At 41.7% G+C, this 26,317-nt stretch overlaps 1 protein-coding gene and 1 non-coding gene across 2 annotated transcripts; both read right to left on the reverse strand.

Annotated features, from left to right (window-relative positions):
* Positions 1-15: 15 nt before the first annotated feature.
* Positions 16-25,891, reverse strand: FBXO22 (F-box protein 22). The gene is made up of 7 exons (XM_081549643.1): positions 25,678-25,891; positions 25,130-25,268; positions 14,984-15,071; positions 14,037-14,132; positions 11,878-12,042; positions 4,973-5,138; positions 16-1,999 (listed from the first exon to the last, which is right to left on the reverse strand). Exons 1-7 carry the CDS (start codon positions 25,818-25,820, stop codon positions 1,582-1,584), a joined length of 1,215 nt encoding a protein of 404 aa, XP_081405769.1. The 5' UTR covers positions 25,821-25,891; the 3' UTR covers positions 16-1,581.
* On the reverse strand, positions 801-924 carry LOC145530727 (small nucleolar RNA SNORA3/SNORA45 family). The gene has a single exon (XR_014072030.1). It is a non-coding gene; the product is annotated as a small nucleolar RNA SNORA3/SNORA45 family (small nucleolar RNA).
* Positions 25,892-26,317: the final 426 nt, after the last annotated feature.

The raw sequence follows: 26,317 nt of genomic DNA on the forward strand, positions 1-26,317 counted from the left end.
AAAAAAACAAGTGGCTTAGGCAAGACTGATTTTAATTTGTCTTGTAAAACAGTCTAAAGATAGGCAGTCCACATCAGTTATGCACTTTAACAAAAAACTGTGTAGATACTGTTCTGTGTGGTTCTCTTCCACAAAACAGCATTGACTCTGCTATGGAGTCTAAGATGGCTAACTATCATATCCACTTCTAAGCAGCAGGATTGAATACAGCAAAACAAAACAAAACCGGTCATACTGTTAAAGGAAATATTATCATTTCCCTCACATTTCACTGCCCAGAACAGTCATACTTGAAAGGGAGACTAGGAAATGTAGTCTTTATTCTGGTGTTCATGTGCCTAGCTGAAAACCAAAGGTGTTACCTGTGTGAACAGGAAAGAATGGATATCAGGAGAAAACTGGTATTCTCTGCACCTATTTCATTTTGATATATTTACAAGTAATTAGAAATTTAAACTTGACAATCCTTTTACTGGAAATGTGCCAGGATTTGCTAGCTGACAAATACCATAATTCTGGGTTTTCCTCTTAAAGGATTAGTTTCCTTCACTCACTCACTAAAAGGCAATGAAGGAGATGGTGAAGTACAGGGACGTCTGCCATGCTGCAGTCCATGGTGTTACAAAGAGTCGAACACAACTGAGCGACTTAACAACACAACTATCTGACTTTCCAAGGTATGTTATATTGGTATAAAATCAAAGAAAGGTGATGTAATTGTGTGATCTGCCAACTAGCTATATAGAAGTAGGTGAAAAAAAGAATCTTCTGATGCAATTTTTTTTTGGATCTCAACACTGATGTTTATTTGCTGGTGACTATGCCCTGAGGGCCACAGCGAGTGACTAAGGTCAACAGTTACTCTTCAAGGACTCTAGCACACAAAGGCAACAGCTGATACCCAAGTGTGACTCTAGCCTCGATCCTTTGTCCATGTTGCAATATTTTTATTGAGGGAAAAGGGAAATGTTTTCCCTTATAATAGAATATGGATTAGTCTTGGCAATTCATTTGACTAAGCAACTTTATAGAGCACTAAAACAAAAGTTCTTTAATACTTTTCAAATAAGTAAAAGGTCAGTAATAATTTTGTTACAGCTTCCGAAAAACATGGTGAAATTGTAAAGCAGAGAAAAATTTATCAAGCCATCTGTATAGTTTTCTCTTTTATTAAGGAAGAAAAAAATGTTCATGATTCTGCTGAAAGATCATCTCACACTGCAGAGGTAGTCATGGAATGTCTTAGCTCTCCTTCCATTGATGAATCCTTTCTCAGTCTTTCTATGCAGAAGACTATGTAAAGTCCTGTCATACAGCAGTCACACAGCCTGGTGCAACAGTCATAATCGGTTCACTTGGTTCACAAAAGCTCTCAACTCTGAGTCCGCATTATGTTATGTACAAAGTTGTCCTTCATCTAATACATTAAAAACTACCACAAAAATCTTTAGAGTGTCAAAGCTACAAAACAGATACATATAAAGTTTCTTTTGTCTGAAATATACACCTCCCAAGTTTTCATTTTCCAGAAAAGGCAGAGCCTGCAAGTTATATATTGTGAAAGCCACTTTACAGGTGGCTTTATTTAGATGACCCAAGATGAATCAGTGCCATTATTGTTGTATAGCTGTGAAATAGATCATTGTAGTTAAATTCATTACATTTCTTCAATATAAAGTTCCCAGTGACTATGCGATCACATCCAATTTCTCCATTTCCAAAGAAGCCAAATAAAGGAACACTAGGAAAAAACTTTCTAAATGCATCAGCCTCCACATTCTTCTTGGCTCTGTAATACTGAGAGCCCCTGCCGACGCATGCAAACATGAAACCAATGGTGTTCTGCTCTGGAATGTTCGCCGCCTTGAGGCGCTGCATTGCAGCCTCAGCAGTCTTCTCGTCACTGACATCCTCACTGAGAAGCACTGTGGCACCCTGGACTTGGTGTCCACTAAACGACAGTCCGACCACACCAGTGGCATCAATGTCCAGGGGCCTCCTAGGAAATGAAATTAGAAAAGTGGCGACGTGTCATGAAACACAATTCAGATTTACAGTGTAAAAGAAAGGAAAACTCCTCCCAATTCTCACTGGTTGAGAAGTGCTGCCTTAATTTACGGTTAGTCTGAGGTGCTCTCTCCCCGATCAGAGGTAAGATAGGAAGGGTTAAAAATGAAACTACTGAAATGAATACAATAAAAGAACACAGAAGGCAGATCTATGGAGAAGAAAGCAGTTATTTCTTCAGTCATAGATACAAAGGGGCAAATGCATCTCCACAAAGATTTCTAAAATCCAGCCTGAGCTTTAGAAGAGTACAGAGCATCCTTACCTTACCCTCTTCCTTAAAAAGGAATCTAACAACTTTATTCATATATACAATGCTAAAGCTTTTGGTATTACTTACATCTTCAGTACCTTTTTATCTCCTACCTCAGCTTGTCAAATTTTAAAAGAGGTGTATTAAATATTCAATCATGGAGGATAAGTTTTAGCTCTCTGCTGTTTGGTCCATAAAGGAATAGGTTACATTGCTGTGTCTTATTTATTGCTTTGAGCCAATAATTTAGTTTAATCTGAAGGGAAAAATCATACATTTTCTTTTTGTTTCTACTTACCTGGCATTTTTTTAAATGAAATATTTTATGGTTACTAAAGAAAATATAAACAGTGTTAATAAAGTTGTAAAGTGTAATACAGTGAACACCCACTAGGGGAAACCAAGTAAGTACCTTTTTTTATCAGGCTTAGCAGCATCTGAGTCTGTGAACAGGCAGTGGGTTAGTAAGAAACTAAGACTTAAAAGGCTTAAGCACTAAGTCCCTTAAGGCTAATCAGTGGCAAAACCAGTTTCTGAGGGGCAAAATCCATCTTCTGGCACCCCACTCCAGTACTCTTGCCTGGAAACCCCATGGACGGAGGAGCCTGGTAGGCTGCAGCCCATGGGGTCACAAAGAGTCAGACACGACTGAGCGACTTCACTTTCACTTTTCACTTTCATGCACTGGAGAAGGAAATGGCAACCCACTCCAATATTCTTGCCTGGAGAATCCCAGGGACGAAGGGGCCTGGTGGGCTGCCGTCTATGGGGTCGCACAGAGTCGGACACGACTGAAGCGACTTAGCAGCAGCAGCAGCAGCTGCTCCTTTAACTTTATTACATTTCCTCTTCGGTGTACAATGGCAACAGGTATCTCCTGCCTAAAAGAATCAGTCATCTTTTTTTAGAGGGAAAGGGGTTTATATCTGGACACCATTAAAATGAAGCACTGATATACTCAATGGCTTCCCTTACTCAATGACACAGTGTAAAGACCACATTAATGTGTCACGTAAAAGGTAATGATTGTTGGAGGGTGTATTTCCCCATATTAGGTATAAAGGGTAGATTATATACAGACAGCCATGCTAAACTAACTGGTTAGCATCTCAGATGTTACATGTCTGAATGAGTTGGCATTTCAAAGATAAACTGTAAGTTAAATCACCATTGCCTTATCCGTATATAATTTAAAAGTAAAAGACAATAAGGAAGATTAGGCAAGAGGGGAAATAACCCCCAGACAGCTACCAAGAATCAGGTATACTTATGCATGAAATCCAGGGCTTAGAGTTCAGTGCACTTGGCTTTCCTGCCTTCTTCCTCAAGTTCCAGGGAACTCAAACTTAGGATCTGCTTTCCCTGACCTGTTGGTGCTGACAACCAGGAGGGAGATTATGACTGGGATGATTTAAATTGCTCTTAAAGATACTGATCTCTAACAGTCTGTCCCCAACTGCTCTAGGGTCCAGATACTAAAAATGAATATAGAAAGAAACAAATAACAAGGTTTGCAGGAAATATTTGGGGTCGGGGGGAGTGTTTCATTTTCTTCCTTTTGGAAACAGCTGGTATTTATGTCCACTTAATTAGCTGAAACTCAAAATATTACATACTTTCATTGCAAATGGAAAAGTAGTAATGGTTCAAGATAGAAGAGCAAGTATTTTTTATCTTTGAAAACAGACGCCTTAATAATAAAATCAAAGATATATCATTTTTTAACTTGAAAAACCCTTTCAAAAGATCTAGCATAGTATTTCCCAAAATGTGTTCAAAGTAATATTGCTTATACATGGAGTCTGAAAAAATGGGACAAATGAACTGATTTTCAAAACAGAAATAGTCATAGATGTAGAAAACAAACAGGGTTATCACGGGGGAAGGTGAGAGGTATGAACTGGGAGGCTGGGATTGACATATACACACTATTGTATATAAAACAGATAACTATATAGCACAGGGAACCCTGTTCAATACTCTAATGGCCTAAATGGGAAAAGAATCTTAAAAGAGTGGATATATGTATAACTGATTCTCTTTGCTGTATACCTGAAACTAATACAGCATTGTAAATCAACTATACGCCAATAAAAATTTTTTTTTTAATCTAATACAATATTTTTAAAAATGTGTGCTGAATAATACCGGTAGGCCTGCAAGATGCTTCATGTACAAAAGGTTCTGTGGCCAAATGTATTTAAGAACTGCCACAAGTAACAGTATTACCCCTCCCTCTAAAAGATCCAAAGTACTGAGCACAGTACTAGAGGCTCCAAGAAGTTTTACCACAAAGCTGTGCTACTGAACCACACATTCCTTTAGAGGAGAACAGAACCAGAGAGGAAGTGATATGCTGCAGTTACAGAGTGATGGAGCCATCAAGGAAACACAATAAACAATGTTGAAAGTCAATTTTAAGGAGAGTGTAAGTCCAACTAAGAATAAATTCTTAAAAGGATAACATATAAATTTCGTTCTTCAAAGATAAGCAGAATTATGTTGTGTTAAGCCCTTCAACCTATGTCTACTGCAAAATGGAATGAAATATTAGCAATCCTTTAAACATGATTTTTAAAGAACCCAGAGTAATGTAAAGCTGCGAACATAACCCATCACATGCAGAAGATGTCAAAAGCACATCAAACATACTTTTCAGAAGTCAGTGATGCCAAGTTGTCCACCTGGCCTCCAGCCAAGATGACATTCATATCACTGAAAGTGCTGACGACTCGCTGCAGATAATTACTGGCTCCCACCTTACAGCAGTTATAGCCAAATACAAGGACCACACGAAGCTCAGGGTTATCTAAAAGACCTGCAGAAAAATGAAGAGTGACAATTAAAAAAGAGTCTTTGAAAGAAATCCTTAAAAAGGAATTGTGAATTATTTTTCAAAATGAAACGTTATTGCTAATGTCTTATATGCCTAATTAAGTGCAACTTAGTGCTTAAGCTGTCAAGTCTTCCACTTTTTTTTTTGCAAGCTCTAACATTACTCAAAACCTTTGCTGTAACTAATTTTTAACCATTAAGAAAATCAAATGGCTATTTGAAAATAATATAGTCAACATTCAACACAAATAAGGAAGTAGCTGTGTAACTGAGCAGCACCCCTTGGTGTGCCTGGGTACAAGCCATCTCCACTCAGGCCGCCGCCTGGCATGAGAGGGAACACTGTTTACAGAACAGAGTTAGACGCTGTGGGAATGTAAACGTCCAGGGAAAATGAGACAGCACTAACCACCTGTAGCGGGTTGAATGTATCTCCCCACCACATTCCCGGGAACAAAGAATGTGACCTAACTTGGGAAAGGGTCTTTGAAGATGTGATTAAGGATCTTGAGATGCGATCATCAGGATTGTCCAGGTAGGCCCTAAATACTACACAAGTATCCTTACTAGAGAGACAGAGACAGACAGAAGAGGCAATGTGACCTCAGAAGCAGAGACTGGAATGGTGCAACCATAAGGAATGTCAGTGGTGCCGGAAGGAGGAAGAGAAAAGAGATCCCCACTGGAGCTGCCACGGGAAGCAGCTCCACCAACACCCTGACTGCAGCCTTCTGTACTGTGACAGAATAAATGGTGCTTTAAGCCGCTGAAGTTTGTGGTAATTTGTTACAGCAGCCTTAAGAAACCAAAACACCATTAAAATACAGGCCTTATCCACATATTCCAGGAGAGAGAAGGTGGCCTGACCATGGGAAACTCATTCCAAAGCAGGGAAACACCCAATTCTGGAGCACTTCTGGGATATAATTCTGGGATGACAAGCAGCTACCACTAGAGGGCAGCACAGTCTGGTCAGGAGGCAGGCAGGGCTGACACATCCCCCGCGAGCTCCCAGGCTTGCATATGTGCCTCTGGCACCTTGTTCATACTCTGACAAACAGGTTGCTCTGGGACGGGAAAAAGAAAAACATCAAACACCTGACCCACATTCGAGTATCCCCTGACTCAGCCACATGACTTCCATCTTCATAGACGTTAGGGGTAAAGGCTGCCCGAAGTAAAGCTCATTCAAGCAACCTGGGGTGGGGTGGGGTGGAGGTGAATGCCCAGTCCTAACACGAAGTAATGACTTCTCTAGGGAGACTGCCTCTGGTCCATTTCTGATTCTCTCCACAGCACATCACTGATTTGGAGAGTAAGAAGGGCATTAGTAAATGCTAGTACTTTCAAGACACCATATACCCCAAACTATTACTAAAGGGATCTTTTTCTCCACACAGACCAGGCCAGCAAATTTTCAGAAAATGTCTTTTTTTTCCCCCAGAATGACTATTTAGAGTCAGAAAAGGCCTGTGGGGTCAACAGTGTAGTCTTATTTTACAAGTAAGGGCTGCTAATCTCAGGAAAGTGACTGGCCCAGGACAACATCTTAGCAGACTAGACCCACATCTCTTGACTATTCTAATCTCTCCCCTTCCTACTGTTTTCTAAGCTCTAGACTCTTACAGTTGCCAACTAGGCACCACCCTCATTCAGCCAACGCATACCCAGTGCTTTCAACGTCTTCCTCCAGGGGTCTTGTTCTATAGCAGACCACGCAAACACACACTAATCTAGAAACCAGACTCACTTCCCTCCACCCAACTTCGAGAACAAGTCCACCGCGGCCCAGGCTGGCTGCCTGTTAAGGCAGCCAGGTCTGTATCTTGTCCCGGAAGGAAGGTTCAAATGCCATGCCGCTCAAAATTGAGAGGCCTAAGATACATGTGCCTGAGAAGATGACCCCCCAGCTCATTCTGAGGTAAATCCTGGCCCTGCCTTCAGTCCTGCCTCTGTGGTGAAACAAGGGGGTCCTCTACTTGGCACAAGTGTCTCAGAACTTTCGGCTTCAAGAAAGCAGGCTAGCCATCTTCCCAGTTCTGATGTTTTCTGGGCACGTGACACACTCCCCAGGGATCTTCAGTTCACTGTTCCTTGAAATCCAGCGTGAGACGGAAGTCACGGCAGACTGAGTGTCTGAAGGGCTCGTGGGCCACCCATTCCTCTGGCAGCCCTAAACAGTTAGACTGCACACAGGGCTCAGCGACCAGACCTCATTGGTTTGGATCCTACCACTGTTATTTTAAGGAATCACAGCTGGGGTGATGCCACTGGTGTTCATAGAGTGACATGGTCCGAAACAGCTTGAAAAACTCAACCTATTTACTATAAGGGCATATGGATCCACTAGAATTTATCACAGTTCTCAGAAGACTGGGTAGAGTTCTACTTCTCCTGTCCTGGCTCGGCAAATCAGGGCCCCACCTCTAGCAAACGCTGACAGTCTGCACCTCATGTATGACCCATGGCCCTGGCTGCACTATGCCCCTCCTACACGTGAGCCTCAACTCAGAATTCCTCCACCAAGAGTCTACATGTCTTTTTTGTAAGCTGCCTTAAATTCATTCTCAAATAAGATAGAATATAAATTCATTACAGATATGATCAAGCTGGAAGGTTAAAAGGAAAAAACTAAAATCTAGACACCAAGACCAGCATCAGATTCAGGAAAGCCAACCATGAAGAACAATCCCAAAGACTGGCCAGGACTGCCTGAAAAAACTTTAGGTCTGTGTGTTCAGATTTCTATTCGTTTTAGAGAAACCTCTCTCTGAAGATAGCTCTTTTATGAGCTATTAGAAAGTGATACAATCTAAATGCATGTAGAATATCAATAAGTACTTTAAATAGGTACGCAACAAGCAACAAAGATTTATTGAATAGCACAGGGAACTATGCCCTGGTAGGTCAGCTGGTAAAGAATCCGCCTGCAATGCAGGAGACCCCGGTTCGATTCCTGGGTCAGGAAGATCCGCTGGAGAAGGGATAGGCTACCCACTCCAGTCTTCTTGGGCTTCCCTGGTGGCTCAGCTGGTAAAGAATCCACCTGCAATGCGGGAGACCTGGGTTCAATCCCTGGGTTGGGAAGATCCCCTGGAGAAGGGAACGGCTGCCCATGGGAGAGACATGCTGGCATCACGTCAGTGTCAACCATGAACAAGCAACATCAGCTGCTGAACCTCCTTCCCCTCCTCCTCCAATTACTGTGCCAGTCCCTTTTTCTTCAATCACCATTAAATTACCTGGTGTTCCCAAATTTCCATCTGTGGTTGAGACCATTCTCTTGAGCTTCAGACCCATATATTAACTGTCGAATCAATGTTCCCATCTCAGATTCAACGTGTCCAACCCAGAACTGGTAATTGGATTCTTCTAACCTGTGTCCCTGTCTATTCCATTCCTCAGCACACCTGCTGTGGCAGAAACCCGGGTGACAACACTGCCACCATCCTCCTTCTCAACTCCCAACATTTTAATCCATCACTTCAACCTCTTGATTCCACCTCGAAACTTCATCATGAATCCATCCATGTCTCTACAACTCCACTTGCCACAACCACAACAGCCCTGATCTTCCTGCAGCCTCTCTTGTGTCCCTCCAAACTGATCACACCACAGCCAGAGGGGCAGTTTCAGAAGACTTAGCTGGTTGTGTCACTCCTCTGCCTAGAGTCCTGGCTTGCCGCTGCCCTTATGTATGTAAAAATCCTTAGTGTGTCCCTACAAGGCAGAGCCGGCCCCAGCCTGCCTCCTGGCTCACACTGTACTCCCTCACCTTCCATCTCACCATTCTCCAGACACACTGGAATTCCTTATATTTCATAAATGAGCCAGTGACTGCACAGCAGTCCTGAAGGTGAGCTGCCAGGCCCTTTCTATTTCCTGTCCTTTGATCTATTTTCGTCAATAACCTGGAAAGAAGGCAGATACTTCTACGATCCTCTTCCTGACTCCACATGTGAGGGACCCCTGCCCACTCCAGTTCACTCCTACTCAGGGCTCTGCCCAAATGTCACCTTCCCAAGACCCCAGAGTGGGTTAAGTCCCGCGCTTATGTTTCCCAGCACTTCTGTGCATCTACTCGGTAACACTCACACATCGGTGTACTGCATTCAAAGCCGGCCTGGCCTGCTGAACCAGGAGCCCCAGGAGGCGTCTCCACAGCCCCGCACATGTAGGACTGGCACAGGGTCTGCACATGAACAGCTGCCAATGAACCAAAACTGGCTTTTACGGAACATGGGTATTTCTGCTTTCACTCCGAAAGAATCAAGTGCTGGCCCATCTACACATGTATATCTGTATATTTTTTTTTTCATTCCAGAGACTATTTTTTAACACGGGGTGGATACTATACAGATCTCAGAACAACCTGTGCCTCTTTAGGGCTTCACTTGTGGTTCAATCAGTAAGGAATCTGCCTGCAACCGGAGTTCGATCCTGGGTGGGAAAGACCCCCTGGAGAAGGAAATGGCAACCCACTCCAGTATTCTTGCCTGGGAAATCCCATGGACCGAGAAGCCTGGCAGGTTACAGTCCATGGGGTCACGCGAGTCGGATACAACTTAGCAACTAAACCACCACCACCATGCCTCTTAAAAAAAATGCGCCATTTTGGTAAGTTCTTCAAAAAGAACGTAACCAGGGTATGTGGCCGTGTGTGTGTGTATATATATATAAAGTAATATGTACTGGGATGCTGGGTCTGATTATGACACACCCTATATACAAGGTCTAGAAGGATTATAATATCTCATGCGAGGTCCCTGCCCACAGAGGCACTGCCCATCTCGCAGGAGGCTGAGGGGGCTTTGTTTCTCACCACAGGCTTTCCGCACACCACCTTCTACTCAGAGCAGCCAAGTCTACAACGCAGGGGAAGACAGAACACAGCCCAGGTGCCAAATCTGGCCCCCTGCCTTTGCATATAAAGTTTTATTAGAACAAAGCTGATTTTTTGTGTACTGTCTACAGCTGCTTCTGTGCTCCAGTGGCAGAGTTGAATAGATGCCACTAGGCTGTATGACTGGCTAAGCCTGAAATAGTCACTATCTGGCATTTAGAGAAAGTGTGCTGAGCCTGTGGGACACTAGCAGGAACGGGGTGCCTTCCATGGTCACAGAACATGACTGACGAGCTGCTCCGGGTGCCTGGTTCAGGGCTGCAGCTAGGACTCTGTGGAGAAGGTACGCCCACATCACAGCCTCCAACCACGCGCTCCCTGCCCACCTCAAATGCCTCCATCTTCCTGTCCACATACAAGGCAACAGTCCAAATTGAGAAGTATAGAAAATAGTATGGGAAAGAATAGAAATTATCATCTCAATCTAGGCAAAGCCTCAGTTTCCAGAAGGTCATGAATAGGATGAAAACAACGCCCTGGAATAAGTCAAAACTGCTGACAGCAAACAGTTCAGGGAAAGGACACCAGTAAAATCACTTCACCGAGCAGAAAAATGGGGGGCTCTTTTTTCTGTCAGTTTTCTGATTCCTGTACTTAGAGCCACAATGCAAACAACGTTTAAAACAAAGCTAATAACTATTTGATCATAAAATAGATGGTTACTCCCACTCAAGATTTTGAGTCTTTCTTATAAATGGACAAAACTAGGCTTGTAGCTTCAAGCAGTGCTACCACAAAGACCTCAACCATGGATCCCCAGGCTGCTTTAAAACAGAAGAGAACATGCCCAGGAGGAACTATACTTACTTCTGGACAAAAAAAAGACAGCACAGAAGAAGAAACCATATGACCTTCAGCAAAAGCACCAAGTCAAAGGCCAAACAAGTTCCTCTAACAAGTTAACCCCAATCAGTTCACCTGCAGAGGCAGATGAAAGGCCTTAACACTGCTTTGCTTGAATAGTTAGTTTAATGCTTTACTATATGAAACTAAGCTTTCTCACTAGAGCTTAGAAACTGAGCCAGCCCTTTTTATCAGCTCTCATGCATGACCTGTCTACATCAGCCACGTTTCCTGCCTGGTATTTCCTAGTAAACCTTTTTCTGATAGACTTTGCTTTAACTTACACTATTTCTAAAACTTACCAAATTCATCACACATTTCTAATTAGTCGATATTGAACTAACCTGTATGTTCTAGTTTTTTTTAAACAAATGCTTACTACTATCACAAAAGAGAAATAAAACCTTAAACTTTTCAGCTTCAAAAAACAAAATAGGACAAAATGGTAAGAAAATATTCAAAGAGGAAGAAGTTCTTCAAAATTCAGAATTAAACACAAGTGAGTGTATTATCAATGGTGTATTTGTGGAAAATTCATCTCTGGTTCCCATGGATGGAGGAGCCTGGTGGGCTACAGTCCATGGGGTCGCTAAGAGTCGGACACGACTGAGCGACTTCACTTTCACTTTTCCCTTTCATGCACTGGAGCAGGAAATGGCAACCCACTCCAGTGTTCTTGCCTGGAGAATCCCAGGGACGGCGGAGCCTGGTGGGCTGCCATCTGTGGGGTCCCACAGAGTCGGACACGACTGCAGTGACTTAGCAGCAGCAGCAGCAGCATCTCTGGTTCTCTCAGGTTTTAATGTAAGCAAAATAATTTAAAAAGTGGATCTATCAAAAATATTGCACCAGCCTCTGTTAATCACTAGTTTGAACTGTCCACATCTGCAGTAGCTTGTACTTAATTCAGACTCTCTCGGGAACAAACAAAATCAATCAACGATATGGGCAATTAATGGTAAACGTAACAACTTACCTACTTCAGTGAGTTGATGCCTCTCTAGTGTTAATTTCTTTGGATCCTTAATAAAATGAAAGGGCTTTATTTTTATTCCTTCAATTTGAGGAAATAATAGAGCAAAACCAGATTCTCCAATTTCTATTTCCTGAGGTCGATTGCTACGTGATCCTATTGGTGTCACTAGGAAAAAAGTTAAACCATCTTGTGAACAAATACAACGAAGACAGAAGTTACACCTCGTGTAAATTACCCAGCCACACCTAGGTAACTACAGCTTAGTTTACTAACATAATCAATGAGATAATAGACTACTACCCAAGTAAAAGTTTCTCAGCTTTCACATTTTTAGGAGTATAAGGTCATGATGCCTATAATTTACTTTCAAACTGTTTAGAAAGAAATGTTTTCATAAACACAGAAAAAGCACATGTTTTTCACACTGGTGATCTAGATGAAGGTATATGGGTGTTTATTGTACTATTCTACCTTTTCTATAGATTTGAAGTTTTTCTAAATAAAAAGTTGGGGAGGTAGTAATTACAACTTCACAGCAATTCTGCTTGAAAAAAGTTTATCATCAATGGCTGTTTTAGAAATAGTCACTAACTGTAGTCTAAGAAAAAGGAATCCAATCAGCTGTCGTGTTGTGTGACATCAGCTGAAGTGTTGTTGTGACATGTGTGGAACTGGCTCAAAGAAAGCACTCAGCTGCAGGGGAACAAGAATCAAAGAGCAGGGTGAGGAGTGGGTCCAAGGAGACACCAGATGACAGGTCCCAAATAAAGGGAGTTGGAACGATACTCCCTCCAAATATCAAGATCACACGGGAACTTAGGGAGAAAGATGTGCAATGCTCTGAGCACGAGGAAGGCTTCAGGTAGACTGCCTACCCCTCACTATCGGGTCACGGAGGCAACAGTGTCACCCGGGTCTGCCTGCCCTCTCTTGTCCCTGACCCCCAACTCAAATTTTAGAGTTTCTACTTGGTCATGCTTTGAGGAAGTCACAGTGGGCAGGGTGGAGAGGACCAACAAAATTATATAAGAACTGAAAGCTGTTTCTATAGAAGCATTTGATGATAACTAATAATGGATAACTAGATCACTCATTTAAGGAAAAATTAAGAGTTAAAAGAAAATCAGTCACTGCCATCATTTTTTCAATCCAATGAGAAACAAAATTTGTGATGATGGGGCTGATGTAATAATATAGGGGTAGGAGCTAATTGCAGGAGAGATGAAACAGTCCCCATCAACCATATATTTACCCTTACTCGTCATAAGCACTTGAAATCCTTTGTACTTCCTTGCACAGGACTTAATATACAGTCAAAAGTCTTTCAGTGAAGATTAAAAATGCCAATTATGGAGTACTACTGAGTGCAACAAAGTAAAGGATCATAGCTAGCACTCACTCACTGCTTACCGCATGTCTCTATTCTAAACACTGCACGTGTGCAACTCACTGACTCCTCAAACTCTCTACGAAAGGTACTGTCAATCACCCCCATGTCAGAGAGGGGGAAACTGAAGCTCCATGAGGTCAGCGAACTCGCTCAAAGTCATGCAGACACTAGAGTGGTACAGCTGGGATTTCCACCCAGGGATCGGAACCACTGCACCATGACGGCCTCAACAGGCTCTCACTCCCCCACTAGCTAGAGAACAGAGTCAAAAATAATTAAAAGCAGCAAAAATTCACCAGGAGCAAACCTAGAAAAAGAAAACTTCACGTGATAAGCTTCAAATAGTGGCAACCAAGGAGAGAAAGAGAAGTGTCTGAGGAAGGTTAAAGGCAGCTCCTGTCCAGGCCGACCTCACCTCCACCCACTGGAAACAGTTCTGGCTGAACTGCCAGAAGTGAGAATGCTCACTAACACTTTCTAATTTGTAGCGAGGAGGAATAAGATCTTTGTCTTCCTCTGAACGGCTACTGGGAAGATATTAATTATTAATACATGTGGCTTATATGGACAACCCTGGGATTTGAAATATTAACCACAATAACCTAAAGAACATGAATGTAAGTCAAATATAACTTGAAGGTATACAAGGCCAACTTTATTGTACTTTGGATGGCCAAAAACATAAATCTACTCTAAGCTACAAATAACCCACCAATCCATAGGACCCCATATTAATGAAAGGCAGGAAATCAAGTTGGTCTTCTCTCACCTACAATTCCTGGGGTCACAATCCCAAGGACTTGGCATTGTTTTGGGAAGAGCTTCTCAAGGGCAAACGCTGCTTCCATAGTAGTTCTTTTCCTGGCTGCAGTAATACAGAAGAAGATTATCCAGATCATCCACTTAAGGTCAAATTTGACGAGGAAAATAAAAGCAAATATTAAATAAAGTTTAAGTCACTAATTACACTAGAACACGTTATACAGACGTCTAAAAGCTTTGATTAAAAACAAAAGTAGTGTTTTGTTGTTGTTATGAGTCCGTTTTATATGTTAAATTCTAAATTTGACGTTCAGCATTGCCAGTTTGTCTTTTCCACTTGTTCACATACTGCTTTTGCCTCAATGACATCAGCAGTAGCAGCTGAATTTCAGATTTACTGTTCTTTCTGTTAAGCTGATATGAAATCATGACTTTTCTACAGCACAGTCATCTGGAATCAAATCACACAATGATAATCCACTAAGTCTTAACTCTGGGGGTCAGTGTGCCCATCATGGGACACAGTCTGCTTCTTCACTTAGCAAGCCGAGAAGAATGCACAGTACTGACAGAGAATTTCGGTAAATAGTCATCCAACACAATAAAAGGCTTGAATAGCCAAAGACAGACATTCTGTTTTTATAGTAAAAAACAAATGCCTGCACATGCAAGTATTTCAAAATGAGAAAACACCTTTCCAAAGAACTTGTGTCAATTGTACCACAAGGTTTAGAATCTCTGGATAGAATCTCTGAATCTTTATACTGCAAGGTTTGCAATCTCTGAAGCAAAGGGTGCCTCAAAAGTTCAAAGACAACATATTCATGCATTCTTCAGGGAGCAGGCCGACAGCCTCAGAAAGTCAGTAACTCTCAGGATAAAAACAGTACTTATCTCCAAACAGAGGTACATAAGGAAACAAAAGAATCCAAAACTTTTTCCTTTGATACTCACCTCTCTTATGGCCACGACACTCCTCCAGATTGATGAAATTTTCTGAATCAGCCATGTAAAGAACTGTCTGTGGTAATATATGGACATTCTGCAAAGGAAAAAAGACAAAAAAAAAGAATTTGATCACACAAATCTACAAATGCTTTTGTGGAGCTTTAAAGTTCTGCCCTCACCCAAACTGCTGCTGCCCTACCTTTCTTCAGGTCAATATTGGTGTTTTGAGTCCATCTACTCATTCATTTTTCACTTACGCTCTTTCATTTTCAGTTCATTCATTTGTTGAACATATATTATTTCTTCAGGTCACATTCATTCCAGGCTAACTGAAGAAGTTCATTTTAACAATAATTTAAGCTCTTAGACAAAAACATTAAGTACCAGCCAAAGATTCCACTGGCTTTATGTGAATAGGTATCACTCCTCTTTTCTTTGCCAAATTAAATAATCCAGGCCTTCATTTCCAGCCTGCTAACTAGTTTCCTACAGGAATCTATTGCTCACCGTTATCTGGACAAGCTCACTTCTGTATTTATTTTTCTGCAGTTTTCTTCCTTTTGCTGAAGATTGTTTCTCCCAAGAAAGAGCTAAGTGCCACACTCTCCATAAAACCTTTTCCTAGACTTCCTAAGGCCCTCTGACCTCGTATGTGACACCCCTGACATCCCAGTCATTCTTACTTGTGCCTTATCTCTTACAAGGGACAGCTGTAAGCCCTTACAACCTGGGCTTATTCAGACTCATGTTTTCCACCAAAATACCTATAACAGACAAGTGGCAAAGCAGCTCAACTAAATGAAAAGGGTGTACATGGTTTTCCTCCTAAGCTGGTTACTTTCAAAGATTTTTACTATCAAAATGGAAGGAAGAAGATAGCATTCAGCAAAGCCTCAATAGGAGTTAACTGAAAAAGAAATGTTGATCTGGGAAGATTAAGTTGTTTTGGAGTAGATTCCATGTAGACAAACTCATAAAAGATACTGAGACAATGATGACCCTGTAGTGGCCTCAGGGCTGGATAATAAACTATGGATATAGTTTCCGTGGTCCACAAGGCATCTTCAAAGACTATAATATGAGGAGGAGGGGGCAAGATAACAGTAATAAGACCTTCAGCCCACATCCTACCAGAGACACTCCAAATGTACAATTATTTACAGAGGAACTACTGATGGGAACAACCTCAAGACTAATGGAAAAAAATTTCCACAGCTGAAAACATACAGCAGGAATCACCATGAGAAGGCAGAAGGGGGAAACTGGAGATACAGTACAGCGTAGACCCACACCCTGAACAGGCAACCTACAAATGTGAGGACAGTCACAACTGCAGAGGCTGTCCCCAAGGGGTAAGGGATCCGAGCCCCACATTGGACCGCCAGCCCATGTGTCCTACAACCAGGAAGACGAGGCCCCAGAACATCCGGCTTTGAAGGCCAGGAGGGCTTATGTATAGAAGAGCTGGAGGGCTGGAGGAAACAGAGACTCTACTCACCAAGGGTGTACACAAAATCTCACATGCTCTGAGCCCAAACTCAGAGGCAGTAGTTTGAAAGGAACCTTGGTCAGATCTTGCAGAGCCTCCCGGAGAAGCAGGAGATGACTGGGACGCCCCCCTAGGGACAGAGATGCTAGCAGCATCCATTTTGGGGAGCTTGTTCTACCAGGAGGACCCTGAGCTGCTAACACCACTGTGGAGTCCTTCCTCTAGCCTATTAGTGCCATGGGCTTACCTACCCACCAGCCTTGGTCCTCCCTCGGCCACAAAGCCAACTTCACTGGAACCCAACCCCACCCGCCAGCAGCTGGCAGCCTCCACGTGAGCTCCTGGCAGCCAATGGGGCTTGGGGGCCAGCCCTGCCTACCAGCACACCCACAGCAGTCAGCTCTGCCACAAGAGAAGAGCCCTCACAGCCCACATAAAGGGGACTCCTAAAGGATACAGCTCTGGTGATCAGAGAGAACTGTACTTCTGGGCCCCCTAGGACATCTCCTACTTCTCCAGGATCAGGAAGCATAACTGACCTACCTGATATAAGGAAATAAAAACAAAATCAGGAAAAATGAGGTGACAGAGGAGCATGTTCCAAACGAAAGACCAAAACAAAATCCCAGTGGGAGAGCTAAGTGAAGTGAGATAAGCAGTCTACCTGATGGAGTTCGAGGTAATGATCATCAAGATGCCCAATGAACTCAGGAAAAGAATGGATGAACACAGTGAGAAGCTTAACAGTGAGTTATAAAGAACCAAACAGATCTGAGAAATACAGTAGCTGAAATAAATATAGCTACACTAGAAGGAATCAATAGTTGATTAGACAATACAGAGAAATGGATGAGTGAAGTAAGAGAATAGTACAAATAACTCAAGCTGAACAGAAAAACAAAAAAATTCTTAAATGACAGTTGTTTAAGAAACCTCTGGGATAACATCAAGAGTACTAACATTCACATTATAGGAATCCCAGAAGTTGAGGAAAGAGAAAGTGACAAGAGAAGTTACTGGAAGAATAATAGCCAAAAACTTCCTTAACCTGGGAAAGGAATATCCAGATCCAGAAAGCACAGATCCCAAACAAGAAGAACTCAAAGAGGTCCACACCAAGGCACATTATAATTCGAAAGGCAAAACTTAAAGATAAAGCAAGACTCTTAAAAGCATCAAGAGAAAAACAACTAGTTATGTACAAGGGAACTCCCATAACACAGTCAGTTGACTTTTCAGCAGAAATTCTGCAGGGTAGAAGGGAGCAGCAAAATAGGTTCAATGTGATCAAAGGAAAAAACCCACAATCAGGAACAGTCTATTCAGCAAGGCTATCATTCAGATTTGAAAGAGCAATAAAGGGTTTCACAGACAAGCAAAACCTGAGTTCAGCACCCCTAAGTAGACTTTACAAGAAATGTTTAAGAAACTTCTCTAAACAGAAAAGAAAAACACCCCACCTGGAAATATAAAAATCTAGAAGGAAGGTTAAAAGACAAAAGTATAGTAAAATCATCAATACCCACAAAAAGTTGTTAAGTGATACAGAAACCAAAAAAAGGGAAAATATGATGTCAAAAACAATAAAAGGTGGGGGTGGATGCAGGTTTGTTTGAATGTGTTCAAACTTAAGAATCACCACCTTAAAATAATCACACACACACACAGAGAACAAAGGAATCCAAACTTAACACTAAAGATAGTCATGAAATCACAAGGGAAGCAAGCAAAAGAAGGAAAAAAATAATTACAAAAACAACCAGAAAACAGTAAACAGGAACAAGTACATACTTAATCTATTATTACTTTCAATGTAAATGAACTAAATGCTCCAATCAAAAGACACAGACTGGTCGAATGGGTAAAAAAAATAAGACCCATATATATGCTGCCTACAAGAAACTCACTTCAGATCTAAAGACACACAGAGAAAGTAAGGGGATGGAAAAAAAGTGTTCCATGGAAATGGATATGAAAAGCAAGATAGGTAGCAGTCCTTTGATAAAGAGTTTGATCCAACAAGATATGACAATTATAAATATATATGCACCCAAAAAGAGAACACCTAAATACATAAAGAAAACAAAAACAAAGGGAGAAAGTGCCAGTAACACAATAATAGTGGGGAACTTTAACACCCCGCCTATATCAATGAACAGATTATCCAGAGAGAAAATCAACAGCGAACACTGGCCTTGAACAATACATTAGGACACACAGACTCAACAGATATAACCTATAGAACATTCCATCCAAAAGCAGCAGAATACACATTATTTTCAAGTGCACATAGAATATTCTCAAGGGTGGATATTATGTTAGGCCACAGAACAAGTCTCAATAAATTTAAGAAGTCAGAAATCATATCAAGAATCTTTTCTGAACACAACACTATGAGACTAGAAATCAACGACAAAAAAACAAAACAAAGCACTGGTAAGCCAAACCATACACAACTAAGTAACCAATGGGCAACTGAAGAAATCAAATACCTGGTGACAAATGAAAATGTAAACACAACCTAAAACCTGTGGAATGCAGCAAAAATGGTTCTAAGAGATAAGTGTATAGCAATGCAAGCCAACCTCAGAATACAAGAAAAATCACAATTTAAAAACCTAATCTTACTCCTAAATAAACTAGAAAAAGAACACAAAAAAACCCAAAGTTAGTAGAAGAAATCATTAAGTTCAGAGCAGAAATAAATGAAATAAAGACAGTAAAACAATAAAAAAGAACAAAGAAACTAAGAGCTGGTTCTGTGAAAAGATAAAACTGACAAAACCTTTAGCCAGACTCATCAAGAAAAAGAGCCCAAATCAATAAAACAAAATGAACAAGGAGATATTACAACCGATACCAAAGAAATACAAAAGATTCAAAGAGATTACGATGAACAATTATATGCCAACAAGATAAACACCTAGAAGAAAGGGATAAACTTCTAGCAACATATAATCTCCCAAGAATGAATCAGAAAGAAACAGAAAATAAGAACAAACCAATTACTGACAATGAAACTGAATCAGTAATTTTAAAACTCCCAACAGACAAAAATGCAGGGCCATAGCGCTTCACGGGTGAATTCTATACCAAACAGTTAGAGTTAACACCTATCCTACACAAATTATTCCCTAAAAATGAAGAGGAAGAACTGCTTCCAAACTCATTCTTATGACATATACTCTGTACCAAAACCAGATAAAGACACCACAAAAAAGGAAAACTACAAGCCAATATCCGTGATGAACAAAGATTCAAAACTCCTTAAAAAAAAATCAGCACATCAAACTCAATAATACATTAAAAGAGTCATGCACATGATCAAGTGGAATTTATCCCAGGGATGCAAGGATAGTTCAATATATGCAAATCAGTCCATGTAATACACCACATTAACAAAATGAAGAATAAATACCTGATCATCTCAATAAACGAGGAAAAAGTTTTGACAATATTCAGTATCCATTTATGAAAGTAACTGCACAAACTGGAGATAGAACACACATCTACATAATAAAGGTCATACAGGACAAAAATCAGTTAAAATCATACTCAATAGTGCAAAGCTAACAGGAAACATTTCATAAGATAAGGAAAAAGACAAAGATGCCCACTCTTGCCACTTACTCTCAACATAGTATTGCAAATTCTAGCCATGGCAATCAGACAAGAAAAAGAAACAAAAGGATACAAATGTGAAAGGAAGAAGTAAAACTGTCACTGTTTGTAGATAACACAATACTACATATAGAAAACCCTAAAGACACCACCAAAAAACTACTACAGCTATTAAATGAATTCAATAAAGTTGCAGGATCCAAAATTAATATACAGAAATTTGTTGTGTTTCTATACACTAACAATGAACTATTAGAAAGAGAAATAAAGAAAATAATCCCATCTACATCAAAAAAACAAAAACAAAACAAGCTAGGAATAAAATAACCAAGAGATAAAGGACCCATACTCAGGAAATCTTAAGACACTGATGAAAGAAACTGAAGATGACGCAAGTGGAACAATATACTGTGGTCATCGACTGGAAGAATATTGTGAAAATGACCATATACCCCAATATAATCCATACGTTCAATGCAATCCCTACTAAAATACCAATGGCATTTTCACAAAACCACAACAAATAGTCCTAAAATTTGTTTTGATTACTGTAATATAGTTTAAAATCATGGAACATGATACCTCCAGCCTTGCTCTTTCTTCTCAAGGTTGTTTTGGCTATTCAGGGTCTTTCGTGTTTCCATACAAATTTCAGAGGCTAAAATCAGAACTATTGTATGACCAGCAATTCCACCTCTGGGTATTTTTCTGAAGGAAAAAAAAATACTAATTTGATAAGATACATGCACTGCAGCATTATTTACAATAGCCAAGATATGGAAGCAACCTAAGTGCTCACAAATAGATGAATGGATAAAAATGTGGTACACTTATACCTAGACAGTGTATTAAAAAGCAGAGACATCACTTTGCCAACAAAGATCTCTATAGTCAAAGCTATGGTTTTTCGGGTAGTCATGTACGGATGTGAGGACTGGACCATAAAGGCGGCTGAGTGCAGAAAAATGAATGCTTTTGAATTGTGGTGCTGGAGAAGTCCAAGTTCCTTGCACTGCAGAGATCAAACCAATCAATCCTAAAGGAAATTAACCCTGAAGATTCACTAGAAGGACTGATGCTGATGCTGAATCTACAACACTTTGGTCACCTGATGTGCAGAGCCTATTCACCGGAAAAGATTCTGATGCTGGGTAAGACTGAAGGCAAAAGAAGGGAGCAGCAGAGGATGAGTTGGTTAGACAGCATCACGGACTCAATGGACATGAATCTGAGCAGACACCATGAGACAGTGAAGGACAGGGGAGCCTGGTGTGCAGTAGTCCACGGGGTCACAAAGAGTCAGACACATCTTAGTGACTGAACAACAACAAACAACGATAATTACAGGATGGAATATTATTTAGTCATTAAAATATATATATATATGTAATCTTGCCGTTTGAGACAACATGGATGGACCTAGAGGGCATTAGGCTAAGTAAAATAAGTCAGACAGAGAAAGGCAAATATATGATTTCACTTACGTGTGGAATCTAAAAAACAAAACAAATGAACAAACATAACAAATCAGAAAGTCATAGATACAGAGAATAAATAAGTGGTTTTCACTGGGGAGAGAAGTTGGGGGATGAGTAAAATAGTTAAGGGAGATTAAGAGGTACAACCTCCCTGTTACAAAATAAATGAGTCCTGGGGATGAAATGTACAGTATGGGGAATATGACCGATATTATAGTAACTTTGTATGGTGACAGGTAATAACTAGACATATAAAACTAGACACATAATGATCATTTTGTAGTGTACAGAAATATTGTATCACTATGTTGTGCATCTGAAACTAACTTAGCAGTGTAAATCGCGGTGTAAATCAACTATACTTAAAACTTAAATAATTTCATGAACAAAACCAGACGCACAAACACAAATGTATTTTAGTTGCCAACATTTAAAACTCCCACAGAATATTTATATAAAATGTAGATTTCTTTTGAAAAAGTAGACATTCTGGCAACACTTATTAGACGCCATTCCCCCTGAGGCCAAGGAGAGGCAAGCACTACCTGGGCTGCCACAGCCGCACCACTCTTCATGATGTTACACTGAGTCGTCCGACCCGTCTGAGTTAGTTGACTAACTCTGGAGTCATCTGAGTTTGTGATGCCCAGTGTAGTGAGTAAAGGGGAGAGAACTTACGAGATGTGAGATTTAGGTGTGACTCTGCCATAAATCAGCAGAATAACCCCTGGTGCTTAGGCCTTGGGTTTCTTAAAGTCTGGAAGTCTAGACCCGATTCTGGTACACCCTGAGAAGCAATTTTTATTCCCAAGTCTCACTAAATAAGTGACAATGGCAATCCTCAACATGAAATGTTCCCAAAGCACAACAGAAGACAACTAGAACCTCATTTTAAAACATTCCAAATGACAAGATGTTTTATAAAATTTTTAGTGGATTTTAAAATATTTATAGTTAAAAAGCTAAATCAACTTTCTTTATGGCTGTAACGTATCATATCTACTAGATAATTTGGCAAACACAAAAAAACCCCAGCATGAATGATCTAGACAAGATTACATTTTTGTCTCCACACTAGTTTTCTACAATGTATAAATATCTTTCAGGGTATTAGTATATGAATTTTAGTAATGATACTAATAAAGTAATAAATTTCAATTATTAAAAATATTATATTCCCGGTACTGAAGGTAAAGCTACATGTGCTACCTTTTCATTATTTAATCCTTACAACAATTCTGTAAGAATGTAAACAGTATCATTTTGTTTTCATTTTACAGGCTCAGAGAGTTTACGTAACATTTTCAAAGTCACACAGCTATTATATATATATATATATAAACACATATAAAGATGTATATGTGTCAAAGCTGGGTTCATACCTAAGTCTGCCTAGCTTTAACAGCCATTACAAATCATAAACTTCTAAGTTAAATAAAAACAGTACCTGCAGTGGTAAAAATTTGAAAAGAAAAATAGAAAAGTTTTTATAAATACCACACACACACACTTCTACCCCCAAAAGAAACTTTTGCTAGCATTTTGGCTTATTTCTTTTCTATTCTTCCATTTTTGCTTTTAATAACTTAGATTGTATTAAATGTATAATTTTAAATAGGACTAGGGGTCGAAATATTTGGGTTTAAGTATTAGCTATTGGCATTTTCATGTGACAATAAGTAATAGAGACCTTTCAGAACCCATCCCTGCAAAAACATGTGACAAGGGAAGCAGGTAATAGGAAGGTTCTAAATAGCATTTTCATAATAGTGAAAATGTGGATACATAAAATGCCCAATCCTAAAAGACGATGCTGTGAAAGTGCTGCACTCAATATGCCAGCAAATTTGGAAAACCCAGCAATGGCCACAGAACTGGAAAAGGTCAGTTGTCATTCCAATCCCAAAGAAAGGCAATGCCAAAGAATGCTCAAACTACCACACAATTGCACTCTTCTCACACGTGAGTAAAATAATGCTCAAAATTCTCCAAGCCAGGCTTCAACAGTACGTGAACCGTGAACTTCCAGATGTTCAAGCTGGATTTAGAAAAGGCAGAGGAACCAGAGATCAAATTGCCAACATCCACTGGATCATCGAAACAGCAAGCGAGTTCCAGAAAAACATCTACTCCTGCTTCACTGACTATGCCAAAGCCTTTGACTGTGTTGATCACAACAAACTGGGGAAAATACTGAGAGGGGGATACCAGACCACCTGACCTGCCTCCTGAAAAATCTGTATGCAGGTCAGGAAGCAACAGTTAGTCCAGACATGGACAACAGACTGGTTCCAAATTGGGAAAGGAGTACATCAAGGCTGTATATTGTCACCCTGCTTATTTAACTTATACACAGAGTATATCATGAGAAATGCTGGGCTGGATGAAGCACAAGCTGGAATCAAGACTGCCGGGAGAAATATCAATAACCTCAGACATGCAGATGACACCACCCTTATGGCAGAAAGTGAACTAAAGAGCCTCTTGATGAAAGTGAACAAGGAGAGTGAAAAAGTTGACTTAAAACTCAACATTCAGAAAACGAAGATCATGGCATCTGGTACCACCACTTCATGGCAAATAGATGGAGAAACAATGGAAACAGTGACAGACTTCATATTTTTGGACTCCAAAATCACTGCAGATGATGACTGCAGCCATGAAATTAAAAGACTCTTGCTCCTTGGAAGAAAAGTTATGATCAACCTAGACAGCGTATTAAAAAGCAGAGACATTACTTTGCTAGCAAAAGTCTGTCTAGCCAAACCTATGGTTTTTCCAGTAGTCATGTATGGATGTGAGAGTTGGACTATAAAGGAAGCTGAGCGCTGAAGAGTTAATGCTTTTGAACTGTGGTGTTGGAGAAGAGTCTTGAGAATCCCTTGGACTCCAAGGAGATCAAACCAGTCAATCCTGAAGGAAATTAGTCCTGAATATTCATTGGAAGGACTGATGTTGAAGCTGAAACTCCAATACTTTGACCACCTGATGCGAAGAACTGACTCATTGGAAAAGACCCTGATGCTGGGAAAGACTGAAGGCGAGAGGAGAACCGGATGACAGAGGATGAGATGGTTGGATGGCATCACCTTCTCGATGGACATGAGTCTGAGCAAGCTACGGGAGTTGGTGACGGACAGGGAGGCCTGGAGTGCTGCAGTCCCTCGGGTCGCAAAATCTCGGACACGACTGGGTGACCAAACTGAACTGAAAACCCCCAATATGTGAAGAATCGTCAAAGAAACCACGGCACATCCTCACAATGGGTGCGTGAGAGCTAAGTCGCTTCAGTCGTGTAAGACTCTTTGCGACCCCATGGACTGTAGCCCGCCAGTCTATCCATGGGATTCTCCAGGCAAGAACTGGAGGGGGTAGTTTCCATTTCCTCCTCCAAGGGATCTTCCCAACCCAGGGATCGAACCCAGGTCTCCCGCACTGCAGGCGGTACTTACCGTCTGAGCTACCAGGGAAGTCAGGCCATATACGAACTGCTTTAAAGTATTTAGTTCTCAACGACTGATCCACCAACCTTGCAAAGGACTATACGCGACACCCCTTACTTGCCTCAAGCTCTTCGGCTACCACGCGGACCAGGCAATGCTGCGCCAGATGGCAGGGATCCGCCGAGAGCGCGGAGATCCAGGTCACATTCCGATGGGTTCGCAACACTCTGCGCGCACACTCCCTCCATAAGCGGCACACGCTGGGGACGCACACGCGCAAAGGACTGAGAACGGACGCTCAGTTCCCCTTCTCCCGCAGCTCTGCGCCGACCTCCCTCCGCTCTCCACCGACCTCCCTCCGCTCTCCACCACCCACAACCTCAACAGCAGGGGACTGCTAAGGGATCCCGAGTCCCGGGACGGCGAGGCGTCTGGCACCGGTTCAGAGGCAGAGCTGGGGGCGGGAAAGCCTTAGGGGGAAACTGGCTCCTCTGGGAGGGGTCCCCGGGAGCACTACGACAGGTAATGCTGGGGTATGGGAGCGCCACCGGGGAACAGGGGTTCCCGAGCCGGGGTCAGCCCTGGGTCCCGACGGTATCCGCCCACCCGCCAGCCCAGGCAAGCCCGAGGCAAGTCCCGAGGTCAGCTTCCCGCCTCCTCTGCCCTCACCCGGCCACCCGCAGCAACGCCTTAGCGGGCAGGAAGGTGAAGACACGCTCCACCACCTCCGCTAGGTTACTCAGCACGAAGGTGCTTCGCGGGTCTGCGGAGGAGGAGCCGCAGCAGTCGCCGCCGCCGCCCACCCGCTCCATGCCTCACCAACCCCACCGGGAAACAGTACGGCGGCTCGGAGGGAGCGGCTTAGACAGGGCCCTCGGCGCACGGAGCAGGCGCGCGCGCCACTTCCGGCCGATCCGGGGAGGCGGAACTGCTGTGGGGAAGCCCACGTGACTCCAGGCTAATAAGTTTCAGGCGCTGGTCTTGGATGGCAGGCAGGTGTTTGGAAAGGAAGCTTGGCGGACTTAATAGTCTACAGGGTAGCAGAGTCGGACAGGACTGAGCGACTAAGCACAGCACACACACAGTCACGCGTCCTGTAATTCTCCTGGGACTTTCCCGGAGACTTCACGCAGTCAAACCAGATCCATCTCATTCTGTGCCGCTCACTGCACTTGTAGCCGTATTTCCAAGTCTTTATCTAATTCATGAATTCTTAGAGTCAGACTAGAGAGTGTTGTATCGGTTTTTACAGTACCAGTGTCAGTTAACAGCATGAGTCTGATTTTTGAACGGATAGTATATACTTTTC

The sequence above is a fragment of the Giraffa tippelskirchi genome, chromosome 12 (assembly GCF_054371585.1).
Source record: "Giraffa tippelskirchi isolate mGirTip1 chromosome 12, T2T-mGirTip1v1.2.pri, whole genome shotgun sequence".
NCBI lineage: Eukaryota > Metazoa > Chordata > Mammalia > Artiodactyla > Giraffidae > Giraffa > Giraffa tippelskirchi.

What these genes read in the sequence shown, in the direction of transcription:
- FBXO22 (XM_081549643.1), bottom strand. Translation starts at nt 25,820, where the DNA reads ATGGAGCGGGTGGGCGGCGGCGGCGACTGCTGCGGCTCCTCCTCCGCA. An exon ending in GTGTCGTGGCCATAAGAGAG is followed by an intron (nt 14,133 to 14,983) that starts GTGAGTATCAAA and finishes GTATTACTGCAG; the next exon opens with CCAGGAAAAGAACTACTATG. An exon ending in TGTGACCCCAGGAATTGTAG is followed by an intron (nt 12,043 to 14,036) that starts GTGAGAGAAGAC and finishes CTTTTTTCCTAG; the next exon opens with TGACACCAATAGGATCACGT.